Source organism: Condylura cristata, unplaced genomic scaffold, assembly GCF_000260355.1.
Source record: "Condylura cristata isolate star-nosed mole 26May11 unplaced genomic scaffold, ConCri1.0 scaffold00007, whole genome shotgun sequence".
In the NCBI taxonomy this organism is placed as follows: Eukaryota; Metazoa; Chordata; class Mammalia; order Eulipotyphla; family Talpidae; genus Condylura; species Condylura cristata.
This window is the reverse complement of record NW_004567108.1, coordinates 33,085,929-33,097,322: the sequence shown is the minus strand read 5'-3', so window position 1 is coordinate 33,097,322 and position 11,394 is coordinate 33,085,929. Positions and strand designations below refer to the sequence as shown.

Below are 11,394 nucleotides of genomic sequence, written 5' to 3'. Positions count from 1 at the left end.
GTGTGTTTGCATTCTGTAGTAGATACCCAAGACTAGGAATGCAGGATCCTGTGATAGACTGGAGAAACCCATTTTCCATAGTGGATGGACCAGCTTATGTTCTCACAGTAGTGCATGAGAGTTCTTTTGTATCCATATTTATCATCCGTGTTTCTTGTGTCTGGACTTTTTTTTTTTGAACTTTTTTTTTTTAATGCCCCATTTTCATGGGCATGAGATGGTATCTCATTATAGTTTTGATTTGCAGTTCCTTTGTAAAAAGTGATGAAAAGCATTTTGTGTGTATGTGTGTGTGCCTGTTGGCTATTCATACTTCTTTGCAGAAGTTTTTGTTTAGGTTATTTCTTGTGGGTAGTTGTATGGGTTCTTTGTAGGTCCTGGATATTAGCCTCCTTGGATACATGATCTACAGGTATGAAATTTCTCTCATTCTGTAAGGTATCTTTCTGTTCTAATAATTTCTTTTGCTGTGAAAAAGTGTTTAGTTTGCTGTAGTTCCATTTGTCTGTTTTTTCTTTTACTGCCTTGCTGTTGAAGTCAAGTTCCTTAAGCCAACTCTTTAGTCCATTTTGAGTTTGTTTTTGTGTGTGGTGTAAGATAATAGTGTAGTTTCTTTCTTTTGGGTATTTGGTTGTCTGGTTTTCCTTATACCACTTGTTGAAGAGACTCTTTCTTAGTGATGGACTAGCCATCCATGTAAGTTTGGTTTATTTCTGGCTTTTAATTCTGTTCCATTGGTCTGTGTCTATTTTTATTTTCATGCCATGCTATTTTTCTTACTATAGTTTTTATTATAGTTTGAATCTGGGAGTGTGATACTGCTGTTTTTGTCCTATTGTTGTTATTATATTTTAGAATTTCCTGGCTTTTGGGTGTCTTTAGTGGTTTCATATAAATTTTATTAATGTTTGTTTAGTGGAAAATGCCACTGAATCTTTGGTAGGAAGTGCACTGAATCTGTGTATTGCTTTAGGTAAGATGGCTACTTTAATAATGTTAATTCTTCCAATCCATGAGCAGGGAATATCTTTCCATATTATAAAATGTCTTTTTCTGTTTATCTTAACAATGTCAATCATGAAGATAGATGACTTGTGTTCATTGTGGCCAATAAACGGGACAATGAGCACCAGATCAGTCTGTGAAGAGGTTCTGTAACATTGACATGGTCAAGGTCAACCCCTGATCTTTTCATGTTGCCAGTAAAATCAGTGTTCCCCAAACTGAATCTAGCTGGCTAATTATATTTTTTTCCATCATATTAAAAAAAAAGGGTAAAATTAATTATAGTTACATATTTATACTTCTCAATTAGTAAACATGTTATACTTTTTTCCTGTTGCAAAAGTTATTCACATGCATTGGAATCTTTGTTCCCTCTAAATACTTTACTGAAAGATACTATGTTTATCACCTTCTTGTTGACAAGAAACTTTTATGCCTGTGTACTCTGTCTCTCTCTATCTCTCTCTCTGTCTCTGTCTCTCTGTCTGTCTGTCTGTCTCTCTCTCTCTCTCTCTCTCTCTCTCTCACACACACACACACACACACACACACACATTATAGCTACAATAGTTTGCAATACCTTGGTTAATATAATGCTCAGAGAGATTTAATATTTAAACCTGAGTTCTTGACTGGGTTTTTAGTCACTCTTTGTACACTACCATTTTTGAGGTAACAGTTTGACTACCATTGCATTTTCTCCTCATCGCTACATCAACAGATTAAATATATATATATTTATGTTTAAAGGTTTATTTATGCATACAGAACTGGGTACAGGACAGAGGTATGGGACAGTGAGAGGATTCACCAGAGACAGGCAAATTGATGAAACACTGCTAAGGGGAGCAGCAGGCAAGACAGGAGAGGTCTGCTGCATCATGTGGGTCACCTCCCTGGCTGGGATGGAACTCCTGTGGAAGCAGCTGCTGACAGCTTTGCAGTGCTGTGCTTTTAACTATTTGCACCATCAGGGAGGCCACACCAGTTTTATAGTTAGCCCAAATATAAATCTTTGCTAATATCATAATTTATAGAAAATATTTTATGTGCCTGAATTTTAGTTGTGACCAATTTTTTATAGTTTTTACTTTTTTTAGATCTTATCCCCTCATAAAACTATACTAAAATGAAGTATTATTCTGAGAATAATAGCAGTCCCCAAGCTGATTTATATAAGCCTTCCATATGTTTTAGCTAAAATTGAAAGCAAAGAACAAGCCAGAGTTGGGAATTCTAATCCTTTGGATGGAAATTTATGAGTTGCTTATGGAGTCTTCTGCCATTACTTGCATGCATTGTTTTGGTTTTTGCAATAGTAGAAGCTGTGATGAAGGTTTTTTTTTTTTTATTTATATATAATAGTTTATTTTTACATCATTTTGTGCATTTTTCCATCTCAGTTGCAATCCCCTTGGGTTTCCCATCACCAAATCATCCATGTGTCATCACCATAGTCCAGTGCATTTCCCTCCCCCCACTGTTTGTGATCCCATTCCCCACTTCACCCCCACAAAATGTCTCTGGTATATAGCTGTTCATCATTATCATTATTTTCTTGCCTGGTCTGTTATATTCCTGCTATGAGAGAAACCATGTGATGAAGGTTTTATGGTTGACTTTTTTTTTGATGTTGCAGAATTGGCTTTTAGTCATTTGTTACTTTGTATCCTTGGCCCATCAGTAAAGGGTGACAAAGTATCTTCTCAATATATTGAATTTTTATGAGCAACAAAGAGTTTAATGTATGTGAATGACTTCTGAAGTTGCTAAAGGTTTATTTATTAATCAAAGTGTAGTACCCACCATTAAGCAGTAAATCGCCAAGCAGTATGTCTTTACTGCTTGAAAGGGTTTAATGACAAATGTCAGAGATCTTTGCTTTTCTTAAAAAGAAATAGGAACAAAACTGAAAATACTATTAATTGCTAATTAACAGTAGAGTTAAAGTATCAGTGACATCAGGTTGACAGCTTTATTTCATACTGTGGTTTCTGTGATGCCTTTCAGCTTCTCTTTAAGCTTTGCTTTGATGTTTGCATAAAGTTTGTGTATTTAAAAGATTTACAATGTTTCAAACAAATCTTATTTCTTTTTTAAAGATATAATTGGCATATCATTAGTTTCAGGGGTACAACATGATTTGCTATATGTGTATGTTGTAAATTGATCGCAATGTGTAAGTCAAATTAATAGCCATTACACATTTGTTACGTTTTTTTCTTGTGATGACAACTTTTGAGATCTTCTGTCTTAGCAATATTCAAATATACAACATTGTTGCTATCTATGCTGTGCATTCCCTCTCCAGAACTTACTTGTTTATAACTGGAAGTTTGTCATTTTTGACCCACATTATTCATTCCTTTCCCCACTCCCTTCTGCAGTTATCTATTCTCTGTATTACGCATTCAGACTTGACTTTTCTTAGGTTTCACATAAAAGTGAGCTCATATGGTATAGAATCGAATTCTTTTAAAAGCAACTAATAGATAAGGCAAGAATGACTTACTTTGTAGTTTTAAGATCTACTTCACGAAAGGGGCTTGATTCACTAAGTGGCTGTTCCAAGTCCTGTTTTAATGTTTACACAAAGTATGTCTAAAAATTGGTTTGAAAAGTAAATATTAGAACTGATTTGGTAACAAACCAATTTTTGGAAGACTCACTGCTTTAAACCAAATTTTATAGATTAGTTTTTCAAGGACCATCAAGCACATGTCTGTCCTTTATCATTAGATTACTCTAAATAAGCTTCTGCTGTATGCACCAAATGGTGAGTGTCATTGTGGGTACAGATTGTGCCAATTATATGAAATTCATAACATGGTAAGGAACACTGGATGTTGTGAAAATGGAAGCTGAGGCCATATGGTTCTATGGAAAGTGCCATGGAATAGGCACAAATTAGTTATTTTTAGATGATAATAATAGAGAATACCAAGTGGGCCTACCCTAAAATAAAATCAACATTTTTTGACAGCAGAACTTTCATGTCTTAGAAAATACCACCAAACACAGGAACTCATATTAGCTTGGATCAGTAACTGTTTTGTAAGAAAGTAATACATTAACTTGTAAGGTTGGTGAATAAATGTAAAGGATAATAGCACTTGGTAAATGTTGAGAGTGTTTCCAAAAATTTGTAGGTGAGAGTAGTTTCTTGTCTAGACAGTAGAAGCTCAAAGCTACGTCTTTGCGTGGAACTTAGGCTAGCTTCTTCCAATTCTGTAATGGCCTGCTGCTGCCCTGGTGACTGTTCTAAAGCCCACAGAGAAGTTTGCTGCCAGAAATGGGGTTGAATATGAGTGATTGCAGGAGTAACTACTTTATCCTTATTGTTAGTTGTCTTGTTAGTTGTTTTGCCAAAGCAACTTAAAAATAACTTGTTTGGGGCACTTAGGACTTGACTGCAAAGCACATGGTTTTCACTCTGCTTCTGTTGAATTAAATGTTACATTATAAATACAATTTCTTCTTTTGCTTAGCAAATTACAATAATTATAAGAGAGTTTCTGAAATTATGTTAAAAATGTTTATTTTTAGTTCTTTACTTTTGTTAGAGTGTTTCAACTATTAGCCAAAATTTCCTAGGCTTCACTTTTATATATACAGCTTTTCTGGTATACAATAACCTTCTGCAGAAGAGGTATTTGGGATATACTTTGAACTCAGCTTTTGTTCACTTGCATCTGACTCTTATTTTTCTGCATATTGATTTCAGTCCTTGTAGTTAATAATTGATTTTTGTAAATACATTAGCATTAATCTATTTTATATATATAATTTTGTGTACTTACGTTAACTCAGTCCTTAAATGATCTGCTCATGTCAAGATATTTTCATCAACTATCCTATTAATTATATTTTGTTGAACCTTATGGTAAAATCTGGTGTGAACTAGTTACCATCTTAATTGTTATATAACTTCCTTCTGAGATTCCTTTTATTTCCTTTAAATGGAATCAACAGATTCTATATTCCATGTCTTCCTCCTGGTTTTTTCAACTTCACTTTGGCAGAGTACATCCTCTAGAGGCACTCTGAGATGTCGTAGAAGTAAATGTTTTGAAGCACTGATGTCTGGAAATGTCTCATTCCTCCTGCTCTCACATTTGATTGGTAGTTACAGCTGTGGTACTCAGTTGTCTTCTAGCTTCTGCTGCTATTGTTTAGAAGTCTGAAGTCATTCTAATTCCTGACTCTTTGTGCGCTTATTTTTCCTTATCTTTGTCCCCCCAATCTGAAAACTGATTTTCTCTTTGTTCCCAGTGTCCTACTATTTCATGATGAGTCACCTTGATTGGGTTCTGTTGTCATGTGTTATGTTGAGATTTTTGAATCTGACAAAGTAAATCCTTAAATTCTGTGAAGTTTTCTGATTTACATTTTTGATAACTTTTTTACCTTTGGTATTTTTCATCTCATTTTTGCTTTATCTTCTTGGAAATTTCATCACCTTTATCTCCCTCTTACTCTGTTGGAGTTTTTCTATTAGTGTTGTTTAATTTCCAAGAAGTTGTTGCTTTCTTGTTCTCTGAATGTTCCTTTTTTTTAAAAAAAAAAAAACAGCATCCCGTGTTGCTTTCATAGTTGCAGTATTCTGTGTTCTGTAAAACTGGAGATTATAAAATAACTGGCGATTATGTTTTTAGAAATTTTCTACTACCTATAGAGGCTCTGATTCCATCTGGGTGGGTATATGTGTGTGTGTGTGCTGTGAAGATAAATTTTTATTGTGGCAACATTGGTTTATAATTCCCTTCAGTTTTTATTGATTAATTGTTTTGGTCTATGCATTGATATTAGAATATTTTATCTGATGCCTGATTTTTTTTAAGTGTGAAACCTTAATATACTTATTAGGATAGTCTACATAGTTGGAAATTTTCAAAATATGAGTAAACTAGCTAGAGTAAACTAGCTGGTCCATTTTGGGGGGATAATTCCTGTTACCTTATGGTTAGAAGTTTCCTCTTGGGCTTCTGAGATTCCTCAGGGATACTTATTAGCCTCATTACTGGCTAACAATATTTTGGGAACTACATAGGAACGAATGGGAATTTCAGCATTCCGTTTGCAGTCTTTCCTTTAATTCCTTGTTTTTGGTGATACTTTTGTTCTTCGCTATGGCAGAGAATAAAAATGCTCTTTTGTAGGGTGGGAGAGTGGTAGTTTAATGGTATGGAGAGGAAAAGGGAGTTGAGGGATTTAGTTGCTTCTTAAATAATTTTAAAATAATCATTCTCTCTCCTCCCACCCAGTTTCTCCTTCCAAAGATAATTTATGCCACCAGTTCCTGAGTCTTTTAAGATTCTTTCTGTAACTCAGGTTGGGTCCTAGTTATTGTCACAGTTAATTTAAAATACAAGTATTTCTCCTATTCTAAGTCAGTTACAACTTTTACATTTACTTTATAACTTCTAAGATTTTGCTTTTTTTTTTTTAAGATTTATTTATTTGTGCATACAGAACTGGGGTACAGGCCAGAGGCTTAGGGGCGGTGAGAGCCTTCACCAGAGACAGTGGGGAACAGAACAGGCAGATTGAGGAAGTACACTGCTGAGGGGAGCAGCGGGCGGGTCAGGAGAGGTCTGCCGCACCATGTGGTCACCTCCGGGGCAGGCGGGAATCGAACTCATGCAGAAGTGACTTTAGCTTCTTAGTGCTGTGCTTTAACCCGCTGCTCCACCAGGGAGGGCCCCGTGACTGTATGCTTTTTAATACAGCCTTTGACTATAGTTTCAAAAAGAGTGAGATTGTCCAGTGTACTTGCTTTGTACAGAAATTCCACTGTAAAAATAGTTCATGCTAAAAAGTTAAAACAATATAGAAGGGCATAAAATTAAGAGTAAAAATTTCTGCCTCTGTTCCCCTTTCCCTATACACACTAGACAGAGATAAACATCTCTATATATCCCTTCTAGAAATTTTGTTTTTTTATTTTAATTCATATAGAATCATATATATATACAGAATCACAAATTAAATTATATTATATAAATGCCTATATGTATATCATATAAACATGTGTATTTAATATATGTTAAACTTGGTGTGTTTCTATTAACCTATTCATATGTCTTAATATGACATATTTTCTCAGAAGTGTCCTTTGTATTTTTGACATTGTTTACTATATATTTGCTATGTGGTCAGTGCATTTTTTAAAGTGAAAAAGTATTGGACATGTATTTACTATCCCTGCCTTAAAGCATTTTCTTTATAGCTTTAATGTAATATTTTATATAGTATTTAAACTGTTGACAATGTTTAGATGTTATCAGTATTTATTTAACCTGTTTATAAAATAAGTAAAAATTTAATTTTTAATTCTAACATTAAAAGAATACTAATTAAACTTCATTTTCATGTATCTTATTCTATTTAACTGAAAAAATTCTGTTTTCAGTGTTCTACCCAAGAGTTCTTCTTGATTGTCAAAACTCTTTATCATGTGAAGTCAGAATTTCAAGCATTAGTACCTGCTGTTAGTTCCCATGTCAAATCAGACTTGCTTCGGACATTGATTTTAGAAATTCCTGAATTTCTCAGTCCAGTGGAGGATTACTTAAAGATACTTAATGAACAGGCTGCCAAGTAAGTAGCAGACCTTTGGGTTTTTTGAAGCAGTGAAAGTAATCTGATACAGTTGCCATTTGATGTGTGGATTCTTAAGCTTCCTGGAAGTAGTGATAGAATTTGCATGTGAAATTAGAAATGTGATTAGGTATGGAAAGTTCTGTATTATTACTGGACGTAACACTTTGTTCTCTAAAATGTAGGCAGTTCTATCATGTAGGACAGATGTACTACTTCCCCAAGTATTAGATGATACAATAATTAAGTCCACACGGTGCAAGAAGTGGTAATTTATTATTCTAAAAATAATCAGATGTAATCTTGTCCACACTTGCTAGATATATCGGGGTGGTTGGTCTTAATTTTAGAAAGTGCAGAAACAAAGTTATAGAAGTTGTAAAAGGTAGTTATTTTGCAGTTATTTCACAATGAACACATGCTTGCCACACATATAAAGATTAACAGTATTTATATAGTTATATTTATCTCAGATGGGCAAATAACAAATAATTTTATTGGTTTCACTATAATAACAAATAAGTTTATCTTGGTGTCACTGTGGGAATTATCATTTTACCAAAAAAAAGAAAAATGATGTCAGAATAATTATTTTGACTGCCTTCTAAGAGATTAAGATGCTTACCCATAATTGCAGAGCTAAAATTGGAACTTTGTTCTCTTGACTTCCAACCCTTTGGTCTTTTATAATGTTAGGAAAAATATTTGATGACTGGTGTAATAAATGCGTCAATTTATGTATCTGTATTTTTTTTATTTTTTAGAATTGGTGATAAAACAGAATTGTTCAAAGATCTTTCTGATTTCCCTTTAATAAAAAAGAGGAAGGATGAAATTAAAGAAGTTACTGACAAAATCCAAATACATTTGCAAGAAATACGAAAAATACTAAAAAATCCTTCTATACAGTATGTGACAGTATCAGGACAGGAGGTAATGTCAAAGTTATTTTGCATTAATTTTCCTCAAATAGAAAAAATATTTTAAAATGTAAATTAAAATTTGAGGATAGGTTGAAATTACATTTATCACTTTTTCTGTTTTGTTCTTTGGGAATATGTTGATTTACTCTGTTTGGATAAAATCATTTTTAATAACTTTTGTTTATTTACTTTAATGTGGTAAACTCTTGCAACTTAATGTTCCATGTACTTTAATGTTATTCAGTGAAATTGTATTATAAAAAAATCATGACTATTATAAGTATAAATTTATTAATTCATTTACCCTGAAACCCAGAAGAAAGAAGTTGATCTTACAGATAATGAAATAATACAAAGTGAATCACCTATGATTGTATCATACAGTGATGAAATGATAATGTTTGCTACTGAATTAGGAGTAGAACTGCTAAAAATAAAATTATGGTGAAGGCCTATCTAAATAAGTTCCCCATAAGATTTTGGCAATTTGTAATATTATTTTTGGTATCTGTATTTCTGTTTAATATTTGACATTTTTATTTAGTAGAAACCAGGAAGTATGCTTTTGGTTTTTAAAAAAAATTTATTTATTTATGCAAACAAGAACTGGGGTACAGGCCAAAGGTGTCGGAGGGTGAGAGGATTCACCAGAGACAGAGTGGGGAACAGAATAGGCAGATGCACTAAAATAAACTGCTGAGGGAATAATGGGTGCTGCAACAGGGTGGTCTGCTGTGTCATGTGGTCAGCTCCCTGGCCAGGAATTGAACTTGTGCTTCAGTGCCTGGTGGTAGCTTCAGAGCCCTGTGTCTTTAACCCCTCTACCACCAGGGATACCTAGAAACCAAGAAGTATGCTTTTTAAATGTGTTTATAGGTCTTTGTCCTATTCTGAGTCTTGAGGCATGCTACTTTTGCATTAAAATACAGATTCCATCTGAAGGTACATGTAGAATTCTTCTTTGTTAAAATAGCAAATTAGGAAATTTATGAGTAATTTCTATACAACAAATACCTTTCTAATCCTGTAGTTGGATTTTCCAGCCTTTCAGTTGGAATTTCAAAAAGTAGGTATTTTTTAGTGGGGAAAGTTAATTTCAAACCAAATTTTTACATATTTACATTGATTTACATATGTAGCCAAAAGATTGATTTGTATTATTATTTGAACTATGAGACTGGTGAACTGTAATTTTTATGAAAATATTTATTAATTTCTTGTCATTTAACATACTCCTGCTTAAGTAGGCTTATCTTCTAATTAAAATTATCAATACATACTTATAGAGATTCTTTATGTTTTATCCATATAGAGCTCTATAAAAAAGAAAAATGATTTGACAATATTTATACTGAGCCTCCAATAGAAAAACCAAATATTTAGTTGTATTTCATAGTTTTGTATGTAATATCATCACTGTTTTAATTGTTGTGAGATAATTACAATATAAATATAAAAGACACATAGTAGAAAAGTGGTTACCTAGCATTACATTGTGACAAGCTTAGTGTAAATGCCAATTTTACCACTTACATACTGTATGACAAAGGATGAGTCATTTCTGTCCTAAGACTACTGTGACTACTGTGAAGACAAGTTGTATTAACATATATAAACCTACTTTCTAATCAACAAACACAAATGTTATTCATGTAACAGTACTAGTAATATACTTACCACTTATAAAACATTTGTTAAAGTCCAGAACAGTTCTAAGTGCTTTGCTTATACACCTAATTTAATCCTTATTAAAAAAAAAGGGGGTTATTCCACTTTTGCTAGGGAAAAAACTGAGAGCTGTTAGGTAAGTCATCTAAGTCAAAACCCCAGTTTCAAACCCGGTCTGCCTAACTGTAATCTTTCTGACAAATCATTGTTTTACTTGACTCATACATATTCATGCATATTAACACAAGAGATTATTAACATCATGAAATTTGTTTCATAAAATCCAGATAGTTCAGTGCTCATGGTATTCAAAAGGTATAAAACCTTTTTGAACTTAATTGGCAATTTTTAGTAAAAATGGAAAAAATCATCAGAAACTTCATGTGGGATGCGACTCAGCAAAAACAAAATAAACAATCCACTGAAGAAATAGGCGAAAGAACTTAAAAGACACTTATTTCTCCAAAGAGGAGATGCAAGTGGCCAACAGGTATATGAAAAAGTGTTCAGCATCACTGTAATCAGGGAAATGCAAATCAAAACCACAATGAAATACCACCTTACACTTACAAGAATAGTGATATCAAAAAAACTAGCAACACCAAATACTGGTGAGGATGTGGTGAAAAAGGAACTTTCCTTCATTACTGGTGGGAGTACAATCTGGTACAGCCACTATGGAAAGCCTTATGGAGGTTCCTCAGACTACTAAAAATGGAGCTATCATTTGACCCAGGAATCCCACTCCTAGGAATCTACCCAAAGGATACAAAAATATTAATTCAAAAGGACACTTGCACCCCTATGTTTATTATAGCACTATTTACAATAGGTAAAACCTGGAAACAATCCAGATGCCCCAAAATAGGCGATTGGATCAATATGTGTACATATACACAGTGGAATACTACTCGGCATTCAAAAAAGATAAATTCATGCTATTTGCAGCAACCTGAATAAAGCTAAAAGGAATCATGCTCAGTGGAATAAGTCAGAAGGAAAAAGAAAAGCATTGGGTGGTTTTACTTATCGGAGGAATATAGGAGAACCAAATAATAACATTTGGAAAATAATAACATTATAAAACACAACACAACAAAAACAAATAGATAATTATAAACCAGAGACATCCTGCAGGGGAGGGCAAAGGAGGGGTGTCAGAAGGAGGGAGGAGCACATGAGACTTGTGATGATGGTA

General features: G+C 33.5%; 1 protein-coding gene across 1 annotated transcript in view; it reads left to right on the top strand.

The window, feature by feature from the left end:
- MSH3 (mutS homolog 3) overlaps positions 1-11,394 on the top strand; it is a 125,837-nt gene that overhangs the window by 61,040 nt on the left and 53,403 nt on the right. The window contains exons 14-15 of the mRNA XM_004678432.2: positions 7,418-7,605; positions 8,370-8,538. Of these exons, the coding sequence (XP_004678489.1) occupies positions 7,418-7,605; positions 8,370-8,538 (357 nt within the window). The remainder of the gene's footprint in view (positions 1-7,417; positions 7,606-8,369; positions 8,539-11,394) is intronic.